We start from the raw sequence: 24,778 nt of genomic DNA on the forward strand, positions 1-24,778 counted from the left end.
TTTAATTTTATTTTAGGTTTGAATGACTGAACGTTTATATATTAATTAATTTAGAGACATCTGTATGTAAAAAATGATAAAATATTATCCAAGACTCGAACCAGCCAAACGTCAAGTTGACAGTTAAACAACAGCTGATTTAAAAACATAGTAAAAAAATGCCAAAATCACGCAATTTTCTTCACTATGAGGTTTTGCATTATTAAAATAACATCTTTTTTATTTACTTTATATTTTAAACATTTAATTTATAAATATTAAAAAAAATTTTTGAATGATTTTTACTTTTTATATGATATTTCAAATTGTACTATTTGTATTAATTTGTCTAAGAGATATTTAAATTTAATAATTCATTAAATCATTTTCAATGAATTTTTGGGTCGTTAGGATTACATTACACAAAGTCCTTTACAATCATCTTTGAAGCTTATCCGTACTTTTTGAATTGTTTTATGATTATCCCTATCTTGATGACTTATTAACAATATCATCTTCTTCATATTTTGTTTCAGTTTTATAGTTAGTATATTAATTTAAATTTTGTAGCAGGACATATTTCAATGATAATTTTTTTTATTTTATTGTGATTTCATGACCACAGCAAATATAACGAACACATTTCCAGCATTTATTTCTGTAGTGATAGCATCATACACATATTCATGCTTTAATTGTCACGTAAACTATTATTGTAACAATAACTATGGTGCATTGTCAGTCACCTTATTACAGTCAGTCAGACGGGTGCATGTATATTGCAATGTTATAGGAAGTTATTAAGAAATATGTCGGGCGTGTTGTTTGTAGTTACTGTTCCGAAAATCGAATTCGAAGAAGATAGAAGGCAACGTGTCGTCAACACAAACTGCTGTGGACCGTCAATTGACGTAAACGTTAACGAGTTTGATTTTGATAGTGACAAAAGTGTAAAAAGTGCGAACGATTTAGAAGAAAAGGAACAAGGTGAAAATATTTTGTCCGAGATTGTAGTCGAAAATGCTACAAATAATATTGAGGCAAATTTGGAAGTTGATAATGGAAGACCTACTCGTCGTTCACTAAAAAGTTTCACGAGTCAACTTGCAACAGTAACCGAGGTTGAGAAAGAAGTCAGAAGTGAATGTACTTATGAAGAGAACGAAGATGAAATTCCTATTGAAAAGGTCAATACAATATTATACATTGCTGTACTATACTGAATTCTACTAAAAAAGTTTAGCACATTCATTCAAGTAATACTTATATTACAATTTAGTGCAATTTTTGGCACTGGTCACATGAATCAGGTATATGTTTGTGGGCGAAAGGATATTTTAGCTTTTATATATTTAAAGATAATTTTATCTTAACATGAATGTTAAGAATTAGGCATGAATGTTTTCAAGACTGATGGTATAGATATTGGATTGTTATAATTATTGAAAGTCTGTACCAAAAGGTTATGTCGTTTTGATTCAATAGCAGATTCTTGAGGAGATCTGTGTATGTCATACTCAGTAGCGGTTGGTGACAATAGAAACAAGTGGGGCCAGGGGCCAAAAAACATATTTTTCTTTTTTTTCAAATTAACCATAATATGAATTATACATATAGTGTAAATTATAAAAACAAATACTAAAAAAAACACATATATAGACAAGACTAAGGCCGGTTTCATACGTGCCCGATGGATTTACCCAGCACCGGGCCGGCGTCGTGTAGTGGGGGTGGTGTTGTATGGGCTGCGTCGAACCGGCGTCGGATGGATTCGTCCGTCACGTCTGAAATGGTACTAGCCCTTCAAACTACCATTTTGTGGCACACAAAACGGTTTTGTACGGGTTTTTTGTCACAATCTACCAAAAGTACATATGAGTGAAAAGGTAGCTGACAATTAATTTAATATTTTAATTATTGGGAAAACTATTTTTTTTCAATTTCTGCAAATTATACTTGGTTTATATCATAGAGTAAAGAATGTATATATATGATTCTTTACTCTATGGTTTATATAGTTTACCCCAAGAGTCACCTCAAAGCATATTCAGAAAAAAAAACCCGCTTAAAACTAACGTTTTTGTACGGGTTTTTTGTCATAATCTACCAGGAGTATAGAATAGGTGAGGAGGTAGTAGAGCTAATAATTTATTTATTATTATATATTTTGTTTGGAAAGCTTCCAGCGTGTACGCTCTACCTGATATGAAATAATAGTACCTATTAACATATATATAAAGCCTATTATTGCATATCCGTAGTTTTCAATGGTTTCGACCAATCAGAAAAAATAATTTAATTATTTTAAATTTCCTTGGAGACACATGATCTTAGAAAATGGTCACTATGTACATAAATAAACAAAATACACAAGGCTCACTATTGAATGCGTGTATAATGTTATTTTTTTAAGTTTAAGAGCTTACAATGATTAATCATTAAATATAATTTAAATAATTCATTTCAAATAAAAAATATGGTCGATCACGCTATGACAATTGTTGATAAAAGTATTTTCCATTGATTTACCGATTTAATATAATTATTCGCATTGCAAATAAACCAGGTACGTGTTAACCTTAAACATGTTATACATATTTAGTATTATGTACGAGGATTGAAAATTAATGTAAAAAAAAAAACACAAACGTTTTAATGTGTATCAAACCAGATAAATTTTATTTATCCTGTTATTACAAATTTACTTCATTACTTGCCTATATACAATATTTTTAGTCTCTTGTCTTAATCTATTGCAGTAGCATATAATCTGTCGTCAGTACAAGTTGAAAATAGCATAGCTTACATAAAAATGACATGTACAAATGTCACGTCGCTACTGCTCACTGTTTCTTGTGACAGACAGATAGACCAACGCATGTATTTTCTGTTTTATGGTATAGTTTCTGCTCTTCTTTGTTTCATATGAGCAAATGTTGGATTTCTGGTGAATAATCATTATAAATAGATAGTACAGCTAGAGCATTCGACCGATCTTATAAGTGTTTTTATACGTTTTAGAGTGCTACAACATTCGGCATCAGCTGTGGATACAGATGTCACTAAAATAATTTCAATTAATTTTGCCACTTCGGAAAAGGTACCAATTTATTGCTTTGTATAAATCGGGATAAGACGTTGATGTTGGGTATATCACTAAAAGTTTAATTTTCATACATAACATTTAATTTGGATATCAACTTGTCTTTACGTAGCATTAGATAATTTCTTTTAATATTTTTTATGTGTTCTCTAAGAAAACGTCTATTAAAACTAATTTTTTTTTAGTATTTATAATATAAAATTACAGTATAATATTTTAAAGCTGCTGAATCTGTAACAAATTTCACTAATTATTTTATTGCAGACATTTTTAGAATCTTCTATCAGTAATCAGTCTGTTGTGTTTGGTTTTTCTTTTATTTTTTTTAAGGTATTTCCTCGCTATCATCTCAATAATAAAATCGGCCATGCGATTCTGTACGAGGTTAAGAGATGATTAAAATTTATTGAATGCTTCTTCAGTAGTGAGAATGCTGCTTTTATTTGATTGCCATGTGTTGTAAAGTACATCGATATGTTTTAAAATTGAATAAAAAATATATGAAGACGTTGAACTCATATTCATTTTGAATCCAACCGATTCCCATCTGTCATCTCATCTTTCTACATTTATGATTGTATTAAAACATTACAGAAGTTATATTTTATTATCTTTTATACAATTCACTATCTTAGAACGAAAGTTCCATAGTGTTTAACATACTTTCGGTATTTGTGTTTGACTAATTTCGCTCATACCTAATTTGCTCAACAGTAACGCACAAAATTGTGAACTGCGAGTGATTATAATTACAAGAATAATATCTTTTAAATTTCATTATTATTTGACTAATAATTTAGTTATAATTATTAATTTAAAAGGCAAACACTGTAAATAAGTATGAAAACTTTTAATATCACATTTAAACGAGCCCATTCCAATGAAATGTTGAAATTGTATTCGAATGGGCCCGCGTCAGCCGGCTCTTCTAGCTGTAGTGACCACTCGGCTCTTGCAGCTTAGTAAGACACACATGCGCAAAAGAAATGTACTGAGTCTGAGCTCAGAAATTACTGGCCCTAGCAGTGACTATACACGATACGTATGCCGCGCCGCACCGGTCACCGATGTTCTCACTATAAATTTAAAAATTGATTAGATGATGACTATAAATTTAAAAATTGATTAGATGATGACTATAAATTTAAAAATTGATTAGATGATGACTATAAATTTAAAAATTGCATACCTACAATTGTATATTTAAAGCTTTTTAATGATACTGAACTTTCATTTTTTAATGAATTTCGATGGGTATCATCCCTTTATATTCATAAAACAAATAACGGAATGCTGTTTTACTTCGGTGTATGTTGTAAGTGTGGCGGTAATTTTAAGCTACTACTGTGCCTTTCTATTGTATGCCTGATTCATGTTACCAGTTGCCCTTATGACAATCAATATAATCAGTTACACTTTTTCATTTATTAGTAGCTTCAATGATATTTTCTTTATCCGATGTAAGAAATTAATCAATAATGTTAATTAAATAGATTATGAAAGAGGTATTGAAAGCACTAAAAATCACTGACGCAGCTTGGAGCGAATCTCTCGAAGGCACGCATTGGCAAATAACTTTCAGCATTTCCGGTCGTGCTAGATCCGAGAGAGCTTTGAAAACATTAAGAGGCGCTGGACTCGGAGCTCGTCCTCAGACTACGTTATGTGTTCTACCATGTGCCCTTCACTACAAGTCTTCTTTGACTTCATTAGCAACGCATCTATCAGGAGAACGTCAAGAGGAAGACGAAGCCAATCAAACAGCTTGGGGTGCTTTTGTGAATTCTGTGAGAGCGAGGCAGACGGTAGCTCAAGTAGTCGAGCAGATTAAAGCTGATGCAGCTTTGACCTTTGATTTTCTATTTCTCTTAATCATAGCAGCAATCGTTGCTGCCATAGGTCTTGTTGAGAACAGCACGGTGTTTTTGGTGGCTAGCATGTTGATATCACCGTTGATGGTAAATAAATTGTGTATAAATGTATGATATATGATAATATTTGCTAATATTGAATTTTTAGGGTCCAATAATGGCAGGAACGTTTGGAACTGCTTTGAGAGATAAGGAACTTCTTAAGATGGGCGTTAAACATGAACTGCTGGGATTGTTCTTAGCTTTAGTCATAGGTTTCTTATTCGGTCTTGTGATTTGCAGCATTGATGAGAATTATGGTGTCGGTGAATGGCCGACGTTAGAAATAACTTCAAGGTTTTTATGTTGAATTTAATTCGAGAAATACACAACATTTCATTTAGTATAAATGAGTATTTATAAGATGTCATTAATAAACATGTATCTATGACTTAAATTAAATCCGAATTAGCTCCGGTTCTGTAAATAAAGTTCTTACACAATGTTTTCTTTAGCACTTATTTAAAAGAAATTTAATTTGATTTTATAATCTATTTGCCATTAATTTAATATTATATTAAAGTAAAAAGCGTTTAATAAATGTATACATTTTCAATTTATTTGCTCTTTATTTAAGATGTGATCTTCGTTCATTATGGGTAGGGGCATTGGTTGCTATACCATCAGGAGCCGCAGTAGCTATAGCAGTTCTTTCCGGTAATACATCTTCTTTGGTTGGAGTAGCCATATCAGCTTCTTTGCTTCCACCTGCTGTAAATGCTGTAATTATAATATGTTATTCATGTATAATAGTCACTAACTTAATATTTACTCTACTATGAATTTTAATCATTATATTAAAATAAAGGGCTTACATTGGGCTATGGCTACTATACAACTGATATATAAAGATGATGAAATAAGGTTCAAAAACTTTGTAAAATCAAGTACTTATTCAGATAATCCGGCTGAGGAATTAGCTGTAAACGGATCGATAAGCTTGTGTCTGACTTTAGTCAACATAGTATTTATATACATCGCCGGGATCGCTGTCTATAAAGTAAATTAAATCTCCACTTATATGATATGTATAATATAGACTTTACAAATGTATAGTATAATTTAAAAAAATAGATTAAAGAAGTGGCACCGAGTAACTCTAATGATGAACAATTCTGGAAAGAAGGCATCAAAGCCGTTAGAGACTACAATAAAACAGCAGCAGACGATGTGAAATCTCAGACTATCAACCAAGGCTTGAAGGATAATAGTATTGAGAATCTGGGACGACAGAGTCGTATAAATTACGAGTAGGCTATTTATTCTCTTACAGGTTTTAAACTCTTAATGTATTATAAATGTTTTATATTAATGTCTAGAATGGATATTGGGTCTCTTGATCTACTAGATAGGCTTCGTTATATGGGAAACAGTAACATGACATGGTCTCCACATCCGGTGATATCGCGAAGAGTTTCTGCAAAGGAAATTTATGGATATTATAGACAATTTAGTGAAGATCCCGCTGCTAGAAAACCAAGATTGTATGCATTTCTCAATAATATAGTGTGTAAAAATCATTAAGTAAATTTAATCTATAAAACATTTTTTGTTGTAGGAGCTTCCCAGTAAATCAGTTACCAGGTTATAAGAGATTGAATGAAGAAAGTATTTCAGACATATTGTCTATGACGGATAAACCTTTAAACAAATCACTGGCAGGAAGTAGAGGATCAAAGTTTACTGTGATGCCAGTTGATGAAACCAAGCCAAAGGAGTCTGTTTAATCTATATTTAGGTTTTTTATTAAAACAAATGTTTTAATTATATCCTGTGCTATTTGCCATTCTACGATACATAATTTGTTCATGAAAAAAATAATTAATGTACAGATATACATCTATAGAGTTTACCTTATAACAGCATAGGATAGGATTATAAGAATAACAATATATTGATTTTATTTATTTTAATAGATTTAATAATGTTTTATAATGTTTTATGAAAATTTTAATATGATTTTAAAATGAATTTTAATATTATATACATAAATTTGTGTTATTTTGTATTACATATACAAACTTGATATATAATATTTTTAGGAAATAATAATTCTAAATATATATATTATATAAACACAAAATATATTTTCATTTACTTTAAACTGACCTATAACCACCCAATGCTTTCAAAATTGATGAAGCGTGACACATACTCACAAAAGAACAAACAAGTCAGATCAGGTAACCCTTTAAAATATTTAACGTGATTATATTCACAACGTCTAGAAGCAATATCAGAACAGTCTATTAATTATTAATTAGGTGCAAATTTTTTTATTAATTGAGTGCAAATTTTCACATCCAATTAACTTGAGGATGTTAATCAATTATAGCTTATGTGTTATAACTATGTACAAAAATTATGTGCATTATTGTGAAGCTTCTATAAGAGTATAGACATCATGTCTGGTGTTGTTTTTGTTGTTTGTGTTCCTACAGAGAAATATCAAAAGATCTTACAAGATGGGTCAACGAAACGACACTCAAATTCCAACAAAAGTGCCGATTTCGTACACTTGGATATTAATTTAAGAGATAAAAAACAACACAAGATTCCAATAACGTTAGGTCAGATATATCCAGAGCATGGTTTAATAGAAGATAATTCAACAAACTACACATCTGGAAATGAAAATAAAATTCCAATGGAGAAGGTTATTATTTTAGGATATAATTATGGTAATAGTTTTTTTGTAATAAATATTTTTAATAATAGATATTAGAGGAATTATTAAAAAAACTGGAAGTTGAACATGTAGTGTGGTCTGCAGATAAGAATGGCAATTATTATGAAGTATTCTTTCCGATACCGGCTGGCGATCCTTGTGAAAATATGTTACATTGCTTAACTGAATTAGGAATAGGAAAAAATTATAATTCTGTTGTAAGGTGAGAGCTAATTAGAATATATACAAATATAGAACTTGATTAATCTGCATATATATATTGTAGTGTCTTACCATGCAGCGTGGTTTACTCAGGCTTACAAACGGAGGCTGAAATTGAAGATATGTTGTTGTGAGTCTTATATAATTTGTACTATTTTATTCATTTCTTTAATTTGTATTATAAAATTATATAAATTATAGACGTGACACAGAAGAACAGAAGCAATGGAAAGGCTTTGTTGAATCTATAAGATCAAAATTAACAGTAAAACAAGTGGTTGATGGCGTTCGAGCCGGAGGAAAGATGTCTTTTGATTATCTTCTTTTGATTGTTACTGCAGAGTAATTTTTCTTACTTAAATGTAATAATCTAATATATACTATAATTATTAATAATATTGTGCTATAGTTCTCTTGCAGCTCTTGGTTTGGTTGAAAATAACTCACCTAACATTGTAGCAGCAATGTTAGTCTCACCACTGATGGGTCCCGTTATGTCCATCACTTTTGGAACTATCATATCTGATAGATCACTACAAAAGTCAGGGCTTTGTAGCTTAATCGTTGGCATGTTGATATCGTGCTTGTTTGGATTTATATTTGGACTCATCTTGGGCACGACGGACATGCCATGGGGATTCGGTGATTGGCCTACCGAAGAAATGAAAGGAAGGTATTTTAAGTACTTTATTCTATAATTCACTAACAAAAACAATTTAATAAAGGAAATCATTCATGCAAACAGTCACGTATGCAGTGTTACCGGTGCTTTGTCGGGGTGAAGCAGCTGATGTTGTTTTAGCTACTACGATACTCAATTGTCAAACATACAAAAACATTTTATTTTTATAGATACAATTATTTAAAATAAATAACATATAGATATGTTGATATATTCATTTTATATTAGAGGTAATGTGCGTTCACTATGGATGGGTGTTTTATGGGCGTTAACTTCGGGATCCGGAGTAGCCGTCGCTTTGCTTCAAGGTAGTGCTGGACCCTTGATTGGCGTGGCTATATCCGCATCTTTATTGCCTCCAGTTGTTAATTGTGTATGTATCTATTGTATATTATATACATATATTATTTAACATAATCTTTTGATTCTAGGGTTTATATTGGGCTTTAGCATGCATATGGCTAATTTATAAAGATGTTAAAATTCCACATATTAAAGGTGAACCATATTATGGTAATAGTTCCTACGAACCTATATACAATGATTACATTCCAATTGAGTTTGCTATTAATGGTGAGTGTATTTTAATTGTTAATTATGGCAGTGTTATTGAATAATGTATAACTTTCACATGTTTAGGTATTGTTAGTGCTTGTTTGACCGTCGTTAACGTTATATGCATATTTATTACTGCTATAATTGTGTTGAAGATAAAGGAAGTGGCTGCACCGTATACTTCGAGTCCAGATTTACGTAGATTTTGGCAGAATGATATTCGAGTGGTGAGAGAAAGCAATCGTGCTAGCATGCGTGCAGCTGAAGATGCTGAGAGAAAAGAGTAAGTCTTGTCCTGACTTTTGTGTCAGGAATTAATTTATGTCATAGTTATATTTGTTATTAATTAATATTATGCATAAATTTTAATCACGTTCATGTACAGTTTATATATGTACGTTATTGTATACGTGAAGTCCTCATTCGAGGACCAGGGCTAACTTGCTTTTTCGATCTTCTCTGTCTGTTGGTGTAGCTCCTCATGGTTTCGAGTTCATACAAACAAAGTAGGAAAGCTCTTGATGATGTTGTTGGCATAGTGCTTTGAGCGGAAGGTAATTTAGGGCTTTTGTATATACTTTCAAAGATATGGCCGAACTGGGGAGATTTTGTGTTTGCCCAATTTTTGCTGCAATGGTCGAATTGGATTAGTATATGCATCTATTTACTAAAAAATAAGTTTGGTATTACTTCTAACCGCTTAAACAGGTTGGAGCAGTCGTTAAATATTTTAAGTTAATATGAGTTATGGTTACTTAGCGCCATGTTATTTTATACAACAGCGCTTACCAATCGAATATAACACGAAAGGCTATTGCGATGCATCCATCTATTGTCACGTACGGTTTACACCGAGCGCTAATCCCTTGAAATGTATGGCATGTACTTCAAACTTTACCAGCCGGTATGACAAAGGCTTACCGACCTGCTGGTGTTTCGAAAAACTGATAGGCGGATTTTTGTTATTTATCTGCTAATATATTTCTAATTATTTATTATGGTTTCGTTGATCATATGCACAAAAAACCATTTTAATTTTTTGGAAAATTAAGACTATTATTGACATGATTCTTTGTAGCAATTATCTTTTGATTTTGTTTTTAAAAAACAATAAGTTTGATCTCTCTTATATGTTTCTTCTCCAACTTCGCTAAAATACCATTGATTAGTGTTTTTTCTCCGGAATTATTTCTTGAGAAAAATGGCAAATCGAGAATTCTCATTTTTCGATAAATTTAAAAAATCATTTTTTATTATATAAAATTAAATTTGTATAAATGTTTTCAAAAGGTTTACAACTATTGCCCTTTTTATAATGTTGCATAGGCAGGTTCTTGCATAATATGCATACTATATTGGAAGGTTTTAATAGGGGTCTGGAAATGACAACACTGGGAATGACAACACTCGAACTCGCCTTATTTTTGTTTAAGTAATAAAACATGACAGAAACCTTTCCGAAGGTGTTCATGCCAGACCAACATTTTTTTTGCGATTTTCTATTACTCTAACCGGCCGGCGGCTTTATCTTTGCTTTGGTGATCTAAAACCCGCTCCAATAAGAATAAATTACACATGGGAATCGGCAGAACACGCGAGCGAGCGAAAGGGAATGTATCTCACCTTATACTATTGATACATATGTCAAATCTGTATTTAACTATAATATATACATACATTATATATCTATGTTTATAAATAAGGTACATGATGGACGACTTTGACAATGAAGAGCTTAGTGACAAATTAGACGAAGCCGTAAAAGAAGCCATAGATGATGATACTTTTAGGAAAGTGCAAAGAGTGAGCTATCAAACACACGGCTTAGAAGATGTATGTATCCATTTGTGTGTATTGTAAATATTACACTGAATGTAAAATATATTAAAAATGAAGTTATATTTTCATTAGCTTATATATAATTTATTAACTTGGCCAGAACAATAATTTAAGCAATTGATTTACAATTTCACTGCTGAGTATCAGTAAGACTGTATTTATTCACAAACAGATGATCCAGTATACTGGTATTCACAGAACTGTGACGTCACATCGTTTGACAAAATACTGCAATATTTAAGATAAATTAAACCAAATCTAAGTAACATAATAAAAGTTTTAAAAATATAGTTAGTCTTGGAACTTTCATAAGTCAAGTTGGGTTTGGTTAATTCGTTTAGGTTAGATTAGAGATTTTAGAGCAGCATAATTAATGAGTTAATATATTTTTCCGCTAGTAGAAATATAAATCTACCAGTGAAAATGTATTCGGATACAATTTCATTGAAACGCCAGTAAAAATATAACTTCTCTGGTAATACATATTCACTGTATTTTAAAAATAAATTTATAAATGAATTTCAGGTTAGCAGATTGTTGTTGAGTCAATCTTTACACCCATCACCTAATCAGCCGTCTCATTCATCACTAAGTCGTTCTTGTTCATTTAGAGCAAATAGTCACGTCCATAGGAACAGTACAAATGATTTAGCTACTCTGGATAAACTTATAAACGCTTTGTTGAATACTCAAGCGAAAGAATCACCCGTTTTGAACCGTTTAAAATCAAAATCTTTTAAATCACGCCGAGGTTCTATATTATCGAGTACTAGCTCAGTCGCGTTACCGACTATCATGGAAAATAATATGGGAAACAGAGAGTCAATAGATAGATCCACTTCTTGGTCTGAAAATGTTTTCAATCATCCCATCGTGAGTAACGTTCTTCAGAATTTGAGGCACTCTCCAACAATGACCAATACAAATGATCTACTTATTAAACCAGAAAATAGTACAAAAGATGAAGAAAGGGGCGAGGATTGATTAAATGAAAAAGATAATTAATTAGAAGCCAAATTTATTAACGTATCGTTCGATATCTAATAATTTAGCATCAACTCTGTTTTTTTTTCGATATACATATATTTATATGTATAAATTTTCATTAAAATACAGCAAAAATATATTTATAAAATATCACATAAAATCATAGGTAATATAGAAATAACCACATTTTTTTAATTATAATATATGTGTATAAAGGTACGTTTTAATTATTTAAAACTCACAACAATACCTAGTTAATGTACGATAAAAAATAGTTCATGTGAAAGCCTTTGAAGTATAATGTATTATGTAAATATATTTTAAAATAAAAGTTTATTAAAAAACAACGGTCGTATTTTTAAATATTTATGATTAACATGGATTATGTACACGCTATATGAAGCGTTTAGAATATTAAGGGCAAACTCAACAAAAGCCTGTTTCGTGATTATTGACTTTAAAGATATTAATGGCGAACTAATCGGTAGCTGTGGAAGAACGCGTTGTATACCGAGTTCGTCATTAATATTCCAAAATTTTGGTAAATGTTATTCTTAAATATTTGGAGAATAATACTTTGAAATAAAACAATGATACAGTTCAATTTGCTCTCAATATTCTACACACTTTAAACGGTTATTATGTTAATGAATGTATATATTTTTTGCATCTGTGTAATAATATTTACAGTGGTAAAATACAAATTTCATTATAAACAAATACTTTCACGTTATATTTTTTATTAAATTAATATTAAACAGCGATTATATTTGCATCCTTATACAATAATATATTTCAACAATATCAAAAATGTGCATCACAATCTTATTATAATAAAGTATCATATATATAGGAAATATATAAATGACATTATAACACATTTGCTCATTTAACATTTTGTAACTCATATTCTAATAACAAATAGATGCCAACATTTAAAGTATAGTAAAACATTATGGTAAGCTGATATTTATATATCAATTTTTAATATTCAATTCCTATTCATGGCACCATAATCTGCATATATAAATATTAAATAAATGTTTATAAAGGAAAGTAAGTAACTAGCTGTAATACTTCACACACTTTCAACTGTGTTATGTTAATGTAAATTGTGCAATAATCCAATGTTTATCGATAACGTTCGTAATAATCTAGACTAAATAGTAATACTCAAAGAGAACTATCAGAACGATAAATCTATTATTTATATGTATGCATATTATTTTTTGAAATTTTCAATTTAACCTCGTATGACGACTAAGTAAAAAAATCTAAATATTGAATAATATGATCTATATATTCTGATAAAAAATGTGCTCGTTTAACAACAACTACTGTTGACAATTTACGTTAATATTGTACTATTTATTTAGATATTAAAATAATATTGAATATATTATAAAATGAAATCTAACTCTACTGCCAGCATTTAAACCAATTAAAATTTATAATATCATAATATAATATTTAGACGTGTGACACTGGTGCATTCAATTAATTATTATATTTATTTATGGTAATTATTTAATAAACTGTAAATGTAAATATATTTTTTATGATTTAAAAGGACAGTGTGAGAATTCTATTATATATTATTTTATAAATTAAACATAATATAATATAATTGATAGAATTGACGTTAGATCAGAGAATTTTTTATATAGTAAACTATAAAATAAAATAAAGTTGTACTATGTGAATATTATATCGGTATACCAACATTTTCAATTTAATTTATTTATGAGGATATTTTGAAGAAAAAAATACATATAGAAAAATATATTTGGTTATTAAAGAATATTTTATTTTATATTACACGCTTTTTATTTATAGGTATATCAATATAATAGCAACATAATTGAAGTAGTGAAAAAATATTTATCTGTTTAAAATAATACTGTTGTGCCAATTTCCAACACTTCAGGTATATTAACACCTGTATTTCATTCCAAATTAAATTTTAATAATCATATTTTTTTATATGATCCAATAATCGTTTTTATACATTTAAATAACTTAATTCACTTAACTATACTTTTATATTAATTATTTACAATTTATTTAAATATATCCATACATACATACGTGCGTTTGTATGTGTGTATTTATATATTGGATCTTTATATAGTTGTATTTTATTCATCACGGATCGAAGTTTTCGAAAGATTAGAGTAGGCTTTAAATAATTTACATAAGAGTAGAAAATCAGTCTCAAAAAACAGGCCATTATTCATTGTTCACTTGTAATAATTTACACACGTTTACATACAATTTAATGTTGTTTTAGAAGATTGCCTTTTTTATACATAATATGCTCTCCTCGTTTAGTATATGCTTTACATTTAGGATCTTTCATATAATGAACAGCGCAAAGTACATACGTCGAATTAAAATATTTCTTTACAAATTGCTTTTTTTAGAATTGCTCTCTTATCACAGTTTGTGAATCCCTGATACAATTTTCACTCCGAGTGAAAATCTATATATTTTTCGTTCTCATATAATACATATTATTTATAACTTTGTTTAAGACATTACATTGGACAGTTCAATAAAGATTTATGTACATAATGTAAAACAAGTCGAGGAATTTTGAAAGTCGATCATACATTTAAAATGATATTAGATCCTAAACGGAATGGACCCATTCTCATATTGTACGAACGAAACAATAATAAACGCCGTTTACTGACAATCTTATTAAATATTATTCTATATTTTGATCCCTCAAATTCGTATTCGAATATACATTTTAACCTTTTAAAAGTACTAAATATTAGTATTGCTGAAAATGATTAGTGTTTCTTTTGGTACAACCTTGTTAGCCCACATACAGAAAACCAATGAAACTCAGCTTCTTTTTCATGTATTTCAAGTATCATAAATAATAGTAATAAAATGTTGTCAGATAAAATGTCTTAAGCTAGCTTGCGATGCTTTGTTTTGATTTTTATAATATTATTTATCGTTCAAATTCGTCGCTAATCGATGTAATATACTTATATTTATGTGATGTTTATTTTGTATAGCGCATTTACTGTATATTTCTTTTTTTCTTAAATAAAATTAATGAAATATAAACTAAAACGTATTGACTGGTTAGTTATTCAATTATCAAGAGCTAAGAATCGATCAATCTTTAGTATAACCAAACTTTATTAAAGAATCAGACAAATCCGGCCGTCTTGATAATCTCTCAAAATAAATATTATTTTTAATTATGTATCTCTAACTTGTTCGGCTCAGTAAAGTAATGCGTTGCTCAAAACAGGGTTATAAAAAGAGGATAAGTTTCGAAGGGTTACTTGTGGGTTACGGCTATATAACATAGATGTACCAGTATTATTAGATATCCACTTAACGTTAAAATAAATCCAAGTTTAAATAGATTCAACAGTAAAACTCTTTCCGTGGGCAATAAATAGTTAATCTGAGATATCATTTGGTCCTGCCATGCCTAAGCTTCCTCTGAATAGCAGGTTTTCTTGCGAAAGTAACGAATCAATCGCTCTCTTCTGCTTGACGATCTTCGGCCTGACAGGTGGAGCGTTGTTTCCGTTCGGTTGAATTCTTCCAATGCTCTGGCTCTTCTTAATCTGTGGTTTGTTAGCTCTGTTTTGCTGAAGCAACGGTGAAGTCACACTAGAAGACTCGTCTCCTTCTTCGTCAGAATTGCCGTGCGCTAGGTATATTTCGCGATGCTTGAGACTCTGTTCTAAACGCCGGAGAAATCTGAAATAAAAATATGTATGTAATACAATAATATACAGAGAGTTATGGATTATTCATTATTTAATATGCACCTTATTTGATTTCCAATTGTCCGCATACGACTGATTTTTCTCATCGGTTTAGCGTGATCTTCTGGAAGCGGATTCTTAGGCAGCATTTTTAATGATATATCCTAAATAGAAACGTATGTACCATTAATAATTATAACTTGCGCTTTAACATTTTATTTATAAATATGGATAAGTGATTAGATAAAATTGTGCGATGATGCATCTTATTATTAATAATTGTTTTACTAATTTTTTTGATGATGAATTTATAAAATTAAGTGTATATTAGGAATTTAGATTAGGTTAACTATTGATAAAATGTATTATAAAATAAAATTTAAAAATATAATATATATGTACATATATACAGATTAACTAGAAATAGAATGTTTTTTCAAATGATCATATCACATGAACTGTTGATAATATAATAAAATAAAATACAAAAAGTCTAATTCAATCGATTTACTACTACTACTATGTATTGCGTTACTATCATTATAATACACACGGCAGTAGTCAAAACACTGATCTCGAGTACAATATTATGTAAATGTGGCGACTGCTGCTGGAATAAGGCGAATGTCGTAACTCGTGTAACACCATACAGTACAGATATTTAAGTGAACCGCCTGTTGATTTGCAGCCTGCAAACAATTCAAGTCATAGACATTTTAATATGGTGGTATTCATTTATGATATTTTAAATCCCTATGTATGAAGAGCTACACAAATATGATGAAAAAGTCGAGATTCAGAAAGAAAAGTTCAATACTCTTTGTTTATTTCCTTATTGACAGTAAAAGATTTTCGGAGGGATAAAGTGGCGATAGTTTATAATATTTACGTATTTTTTACGTTAATGGGAGTGGAAATATATTTTTGTTTATTATCATATTTTTTAAAGGCTCGCATTTTTCGAGTCAGAATTTTAATATGGTCGTGGTCAGAATTGATATTAAAATGTCAGAATATAAACTGGTTAGAATTATTTTGACAGATAGTCAGAATAATTTTTTTCAGTTGGTATTTAATCACTTTAAAATTTATTACAGTTCAATGGTCAGTATTTATATTATACATATGATCTGTATTTTAACCTCAATGTCAACAGATGGTAAGCTTGGTTATTATCAAAGTGTTTTAGGGCCAACTTGTTTGGTTGGACTCAACACAACAAGCCAAGCGTGCTCTCTGTCGCCGCTCTGGCGTTATTCCCGCTTCGTTCGTCGCTTAAATACATTTGCGCCCATACAATTAAATAGATTCGTTGAGTTATTCATGGGGCGTTCATAGTTTTTTGCTGCGAGTGAGATATTTTATAAGATATTTCTACAATAAAATTGCTTGCCTATTTATATTAGATAAATGTTATTTTTTTTTATTTCACACGATCGTGCTTTATTTTAATTCTAATATTATATAAATTTGTTTGGCAGGTTTTCTTTTATTTTATAGAGCAGTTCATCGTGCCAGACTTTATAAAAAGCCTGGCTGATATCTATGAACGCAGCGGTGCAGCACCTTTTGCTCTCAAAATAATTGCTGATTTTTTTATATGTCTATAAACTTGCTCTATAGTTTGTGGCGATTTTTAAATCCAAATTGGTGTTCTGAAATAATTATTTTCTCTTCAATTATCAAGTTTATTCGTTTATGTAACAGTTTTTAGAATATTTTTGACAGCACACGCAACAGGTTTATTGGTCTTTCATTTTAGTTATAAATCCTTTACAATTTGCTGAAAACGGATTTATATTGTATTTTTATTTTTTAATATTGTACTTCAGAGACAATACAATGCAGAAAAAGTCAAAGATAAGTAACGATCTTCAATTATATCTGTAGTTTCTTGAAGGTATTCCTCTTGAAAATTTTATTCTTCGTAATGTCAAATATTTTCAGTGTGCAGTTCTGTCTGTGTGTCTCATGGTATAAACGCAGTATCTAGATATTTTAAAGTGAGTTTATTCCCGTAAAATGAGTTTCGGAATCCAGCAAGACGAATTTTGAGTTCGATAAAAATAACATTTCTTGTATGTGTTGTGATAGACCGTTGGCGTTCCACATGGCAATATGTAGTAAAACGGCAATTTTGCAATTTTATAAACAACTACTGTTAGTAGTAGTAATTTATTGTATTAGTTCTTTTATATTTTTTTTATTTCGGATAAGACCTTGTTTTATTAGCGCCACTTATAACATTTTGTGCATACTGGTTTGTTCTCGGTTGACTCTGTTGTATCTGTGTTAGTTGGTTCTATTTGTTTTATTTAAAGTTGTTGATGCTGTTTTTGTTGAAGTTGTTTATATACCAGACAACCTGTATAATTTGCTGGGTGTTATCCATTGCAATTTGCATATTTTAAGTCATAGGTATTGCCTTTCTTTTAACATTCGCTTGAGACAACTTGGTGATTTATTACAATATTTTTTGGTATGGCCTTATGTTTGGCGTTGGTATTTTTTTAACGTGTGTTTCGCTAAATGGTCAAATGTTACAACAAGAAAAAGAGGTAAAATACTTGGGAATATATCTGGACAGAAACATATCTTCACTTAATGGAAACAACTATGATTTTAACTTCAAAAAATGAACTGGATGATGGGAAAAAGATCCCACGTGACATTGGAAAACAATATACGTATAAATCAATAATTAGCTTTGGGGTAGTGCCTGTGCTTTCACCATCGCCATCGTCTAGAGATTCCAAAACAATGTTCCTAATGATGTTATACAAAACGAATTTAATTTATAAAAGATGAAATAACGAACAAATACACGACATAAAGAGACATAACAACCACACACAAACAAAATGGCAACCGAACTACTTCACTGTAGATATAATGACACCAGATGACTTAAGCGATTTAGACGATCTGACATACCTGATAGATGTGATAAATAATAAATGTAGAATAGTAAATACATATAAATTAGAAAATTAAATTTTGAATTAATAAATATGGGGAGGCATCCAATGGGATGTTTTCTTATTAAAAAAAACAGATTGTAAATTAATAAATAAAAAAAATAATATATTAATTCTGATCGTCCTATATTTTTATTCTGACTTTATTCTATTTTTATTCTAATCCTGAATAAGATAATTATGACCAGGCTGTTAATAGAATTCTAACAGAGATTTGATTTTTATTTTTACCTAAATTTTATTTAAATATTGACCATTTAATTTGTCGCCTTTCATAAATGCCGTACCCAATATAATAGCGCTATGAAATTTTAATTTTGAACTTATAGATAGTTCTTGAACTAAACTTGTCATTTTTTATTTTTTATATTAATAACAGTTCATGAGATATAAAATTAAAAAAAACTCTTTTGAGCTACCTGTATACACATATACTTGCACAATTTTACTTAGCGAAGCGTATACTTAAGTATTGCAGTATGTTATAATAAAAACAATCGAGGATCTGTCTTTGTGAGTAATTTTGAACAACTAGCATTTATTGTATAATTTCAAGCCGTTATAAACCAATCTAATGTGTAAGCTATTAATTTATTTAGCTGTCTTCTATACCTGATAACCTTACGGATGTTTTACCCTTTTGGCTTCTGTGGATGAACCTAAAATATTGTCCTACGTTTATATTCGAGTCGAAAGGGATATAATAAATTTTGTATGCCAAATTTGATCCTTTATCATTATACTTTATATTGTTTGATCTTATCTGCATTATATTATAATATATAAATTCATATTAAAACATGCTCACCTCTCCTGTCTCTTCACCGGAGGCTTCAACGTTCCATTCTTGCTTTGGGCGTCCGGATATTTCAGCTTCTTGGGGGGATTTAAGATCTGGACTTAAACGCACCGTAACCTCTCGCGCAGAATTCAGACTTTCGGAAGACGAAGAAGAGCTGATCGGTTGTTGGGATCTCGAACGTCTCTTCGGACTCAGCTTCCGAGGCGCAGGAGTTCGAAAGCACATCTCTTTACCTGGCACATCCAACAGATTCTGCAGAGAGTGTGGCAATTGCGATTTAGTAGGACTCGGAGTTTTGCTTCCCAATGTTCTAGAATTTTTGCGTTCCCGTCTTCTCCCCGTAGACTTTCTGTGCGGTTGAGAACTTGTGTTGATTGCCAATTTGTTATTTCCGTTGCTGTTTTGGTGAACACTATCAGAACTGGGAAAATCGTACAATCCATCTGAATCCGTAAACGGCAATTGGTCTTTGTGACGGCAGTAGAAATAAGAAGAAAATCGCCCTAGACCGGCAGTTCTATCACTAAGGGGACTTTCACTTCTAGAGCTCACAGGACTGAGGACTTTTTCGCACACTGGACTCGAATCACCTTGAATAACTATCGAAGGTAACTGTAGCGACATTTTAGACGGCGCGCTCGGAATCGCCAGTCTATCCAGGTTCTTTTCAACACTGTTGCATTTATTAGTTTTCGATTGAAAAAAATTCGAAGATAGAGACACCGGCACTATTATGGTTTTGTCATTGTCTAACGAATCACTTTTAAGAAACACTTCTAATTCTTTTGCACTTTTTAACTCTCCATCTTCTATTCTTTCTTCTAGGTGGTCTGTGCTGATTCCTTCGTCGTTCGACTCTAATAAAGGATCGTCGGATAAGGTTTCCGAATCTGAGCGTCCTCTGTGTCCCTTCTGCTCGTTCATTGTGCCACTACCTGAATTGTTATTGGACGAATTAGAGCTGGTTCTGAGTAACGGCGACGGTCGGCGGTGATGATGCATGTTAGAACCTGAACCGGGTCCAGGATCTTCCATCTCGGAAGAACACAGGGGATTATTCGAGCCGCATCTAGATGGTCCGGGACTCGCCATCGAACTATATCCGGACGAACTTAAATTCGAATCCGACGTCGTTCTATCGCCTCTGGTGCAAATCGAAAACGGGCTCAAATAACACATGGTCGACTGGACAGGAGGCGCGAGATTCTGGCAGGCTTGCCTGTTAGCCGGTGAAATAGATTCTGCGTCAGATTCAGCTTCGCTCATGTTGCACGTGATCGTAATCATCGGCGGGGCTGTTGCCAAGTCTAAAGAAGTGGGTTTTTCGAATTCTTTTAATAGTCTTTTTTGTTGCTGTTTATTTGGAAAATGAAAACTAGTTTCACCAATTGAGGCTCGCTGAGGAGGCGGAGAGCCGGCAAAACCGAGTCCGGTGGGATAGTGGCGGGTCGGAGAGGGTTGCTCGATGGTGAGCAGCGGGATGACTAGGGCTGGCTTCGCTGGACTCAGGTCTTGAGGAGACGCTGTGTTTCGGCCACAGCTGCTGCTCAATTCTCGCTCACTATCGATTGTTTGCGTGGAAGGACTAAGCATGTCATCCGAGGCTTGCGTAGATGGAGTTGGGGTATCTCGTCCGATTTGCGGAGGTCGAATCTATAAATGTTAATATATAATTACGAAATGCATACACAACTTCCGCCATGATAGTGGGACACCATTTTGAATATTTCACAAGCAATCTGACGAAAATAATAAAATTGTTGGTTTGAATTAATTCAATAATTGTTTGCTGTGACAACCACAGCACTTCGATGCTTAACTACCGCAAATGGCACCCAAAGGCTCCTTCTGGGTTATAAAATCTATTAAAAAGTATTTAATACTTAATATATTTTTTAAATTCTAAAAATAGCACATAAACGGTTAAATTAAAACTGTGATATAATACAAAATAATTTGTCGTTTTTTGTTTTATATTATAATATGAGCGCTATGCTATAAAAACAGTAAAAATAAATGGCTAGAATGTGTAAATATCAGGCGCGTACGGTGAGATACACTTCTTCTCGCTCGCTCGCGTGTTAAGTGACGAGAGTGAGTGAGAGATAAGTGCGTGCGTTACATGCGATCCGCACGCCCACTTCTTCTCACTCATTCTCGACACTTAACACGCGAGCGAGCGAAAGGGAATGAATCTCACTGTACGTGCCTGGTAAATATGTGTATCGAAGAGTAAATAGCAGTACCAATATTTTTGGAAAATATATGTATTTAAGCACGGTCCCTACGACTATTTAATTTTGATCATCGGACATTTGATCTCCCAAAGTTTTTTAAGTATTTATATTCGTAAATACCAGCATCCGTCAAGATTTTGATTTAGATAATTAATAGTTTATGAAAAAGACTTGTACCTTGTAGGCCACGTATAGTTAATAAAAAAAGGACGTAAATATCTTCACTTACTGTAAAGTTTTCAGAACAATGGATTAAAATACGATAATAAAAAGACAATTTGGATTAATGTTTAAAAATTGGAATCCCTAAAAATTTTAAAGTAAAATAATCGATTTAACTAGTAAGAATTTATTATCATTTGTTTTTTTCTATTTTATAAAAATATATTTATATTTATTATAAATTGTCCATTATTTATAAGGATTATGATTAAATAGCAAAATATTATATATGTATATAATTTATATTGACAGCAAACATTATTATTGGCTATTAAGATTAACAATTGTTAAGATTAAAAAAAATAGTGCGATTTTTCTAGTATATTTAGAAAGTTCATCGTTACTTGGAAAACAAGATTTTTTACTTTATTGACAATTTAGTTAATTATATTGAATATCTTTTATAATCTCAATATGTAAGATTAAATTAATTCATAACTATATTAACATTTAATTAGTAATATTTTATTATCGGCTATTTGAGATATTTTGGATTTTATATGTCTAAAGATACGTTTTTAATATATTCATTTAATATGTATTTTATTAAAAATTAATTTGCTTATAATTATGATTTAATTTACATATTTTTATGTAGTTACTTATTCAACTGCACTTTGATTTAATTTAATTTTTATTTATTAAAGACTATCATTTTACGATATTTTTAAACGTGTGCTTTGATGTTTATTTATTTATTTATAAATTTGTAGAAATTATTTATTTATTTACGAATAGATATCAATTTATTATTATTACATGTAGATTTTAAATGCAAATGTGTGAAAATAGTTTTAAATTTGTAAATATGAAAACATTCTAAATTATCTAAAATTATTATATATGTATGTAATTTCATACGAACGCAATATTTTTATAAATTTGCGTTCACCCTATTTAAATATAATATTATATATTTATAAATTTCACTGATGGTATTTACGAATATAAATACTTGAAGAAACTTTGAGGGATCAATTATCAGTGGGATCAACTGTCGGGGGAGCAATTGTAAACGAACTTAAATTTCAACAATATTTCAACACATTTGGGTTATATTTAGCCATATTAACCACAAACCCCAAGTTGAGCTTGGAAAAAAAATATAAGATTGCATCCATTGATAGTATTTAAAAAGTTATGCAACTTTAACTTATAAAATTATGCTTCGAATAAATCGCTTTTTTTTAAAAATATTTTCGAATTATAAAAATAATGGTGTCCCACTATGTTGATTAAGGCTATGATGTTTATATAAGATTGTCAATATAACCTTTAATCTTAATAGCGGACTAGATCCAGCACTTGAAGCTTCAAATGGGACGTCTTGATTGCTGTTATTATCGTCGTCGGTTTGGCAGCAGGGGATCTCTAATGAGATGTGATCGTCGCTCATATCCATCGTCATGGCATGATAGTTAGCATTCGAGGATGTAGACACATTTCTCGGCATAATCGGCGTGAGAGCAGGGGAAGGCAAAGGGGTGGGTAGCTCTCGAATAGGGGATAAACATTTGTTGATCGTGCTTGGAATTTCTAATAAAATGGTAGGCGGGTGTAATAGATTACTTCCAGATATTCCCGCTTTATGTGCCGTTAACGCGTCAAGTACTGGCACTTCGATGGTGTTGCAGTGCGAATTGGATTGTCTGTAAAAAACGGGAGAATCTGGAGGTCCGCTCGAGAATGATATGGGCGTGTGAAGGGATGAAGTCGTAGAGTCGTCGTCTCCCGCTGCGTCGTCTTGAGGACTCGAAGCAGAAGGCGTAGTACACGGAGATACCACGATAGAAGAAGGCATACTGACTGTCGCGGCCGAAGATGAGAAGTTCCTGAACATGGCCAAGATTGAATCGGCGCTCGATATTTTATTGGCTCTTCCTGTGAAACCGCGTAAGCCCATTCCCGGTAACGATGTTTCCAAGCTAGATATGGAATCGCTGCATTGGTTGTTAGTGCTGTAAGATGATCTGATATCGATGGCAGGCGAAGGAGGAGTGCTCGCCGACTTTATAGATCTCTTTTCGGGCATTAATCCGTGATTGCCAATCTCCATTTCGGAGCCCGAGCTCATCTCGGCGGAAACTCGGTTCAAAAGTCTGGCGAACGTTACTTTCTTCTCGAGCTTGGGGTCGCTCAGTTGCCTCATCGTGGGCGAGGATATCGTACTCAATCTGTCGCCGTTTATGAACGTGGTCTCGCTGTTTTCGCTGGAGTTTTGCCTACCCTCTTCCGATTCCTTCGCTCTCCGTTCGCTCATTTGAATAAGCTCGCCCATGCTGACTTTACGACTGTGGTTTTGATTAGGAGCCGGACTAATGAGCTGTTGGAGAATCTGCTTTTTTTCTGCCGCATTTTTCTTTGTTGGCGTTGAGTTGTTTCTTTTCTTTCGGGGCGAAGGAGAACCTAAATGTGAAAACAATCTGTATCATTTAATTTTTAACAATCCTAAATAATATATCTATATAAACTAAAGGCATGAGTTTGTTTGTTTTTAATTTGTTATATCAAGTGTATCGAATTTAAAGTTTATAAAATCAAATTAAATGGATCATATATAACATTATGTGTATATGTGTATATAATAGTATAGCATACATCTAAAATTCTACATAAATATTCATTAAAAATAGTGCACCTACCAGCCACACACAGAAAAGTGATTCACATAGCATGAAGAAAAAAAATATATATTTACAATCATTTTTATAAAAATTGTATATAAATTATAAACCAAGCAAGAGATATACATATTCTTCAATACATATACAAGATCCTTATTTATTAGCATAAACGAATATTAATTAATTATTTTTACTTATTCTGAATGTGTTAAATAAGGATCTTCGCG

The 24,778-nt window shown here is 31.3% G+C and overlaps 3 protein-coding genes across 3 annotated transcripts in view; 2 read left to right on the forward strand and 1 right to left on the reverse strand.

The window, feature by feature from the left end:
• The first annotated feature begins 658 nt into the window (after positions 1 to 658).
• Positions 659 to 6,860, forward strand: LOC148229655 (uncharacterized). Its single transcript, XM_088197222.1, has 8 exons — positions 659 to 1,166; positions 4,576 to 5,040; positions 5,102 to 5,289; positions 5,570 to 5,714; positions 5,801 to 5,992; positions 6,067 to 6,242; positions 6,312 to 6,476; positions 6,551 to 6,860. The coding sequence occupies exons 1-8, from the start codon at positions 789 to 791 to the stop codon at positions 6,717 to 6,719; spliced, it is 1,878 nt and encodes a 625-aa protein (XP_088053348.1). The 5' UTR covers positions 659 to 788; the 3' UTR covers positions 6,720 to 6,860.
• Positions 6,861 to 7,396: 536 nt separating this feature from the next.
• LOC148229656 (uncharacterized) lies at positions 7,397 to 11,942 on the forward strand. The gene is made up of 10 exons (XM_088196896.1): positions 7,397 to 7,648; positions 7,711 to 7,883; positions 7,947 to 8,012; positions 8,084 to 8,224; positions 8,292 to 8,555; positions 8,793 to 8,937; positions 8,996 to 9,137; positions 9,204 to 9,402; positions 10,823 to 10,952; positions 11,484 to 11,942. The coding sequence occupies exons 1-10, from the start codon at positions 7,397 to 7,399 to the stop codon at positions 11,940 to 11,942; spliced, it is 1,971 nt and encodes a 656-aa protein (XP_088053022.1).
• A 3,050-nt stretch (positions 11,943 to 14,992) lies between these two features.
• Positions 14,993 to 24,778, reverse strand: part of LOC148229657 (uncharacterized) — a 197,835-nt gene continuing 188,049 nt past the window's right edge. Inside the window, exons 19-23 of the mRNA XM_088197419.1 lie at positions 23,201 to 24,333; positions 20,854 to 21,121; positions 19,475 to 20,775; positions 15,752 to 15,852; positions 14,993 to 15,680 (exon numbers count right to left, since the gene is read on the reverse strand). Of these exons, the coding sequence (XP_088053545.1) occupies positions 15,374 to 15,680; positions 15,752 to 15,852; positions 19,475 to 20,775; positions 20,854 to 21,121; positions 23,201 to 24,333 (3,110 nt within the window). The 3' untranslated portion in view covers positions 14,993 to 15,373. The remainder of the gene's footprint in view (positions 15,681 to 15,751; positions 15,853 to 19,474; positions 20,776 to 20,853; positions 21,122 to 23,200; positions 24,334 to 24,778) is intronic.

The sequence above is a fragment of the Plectrocnemia conspersa genome, unplaced genomic scaffold (assembly GCF_051122295.1).
Source record: "Plectrocnemia conspersa isolate PC_06_02 unplaced genomic scaffold, ASM5112229v1 ptg000011l, whole genome shotgun sequence".
NCBI lineage: Eukaryota > Metazoa > Arthropoda > Insecta > Trichoptera > Polycentropodidae > Plectrocnemia > Plectrocnemia conspersa.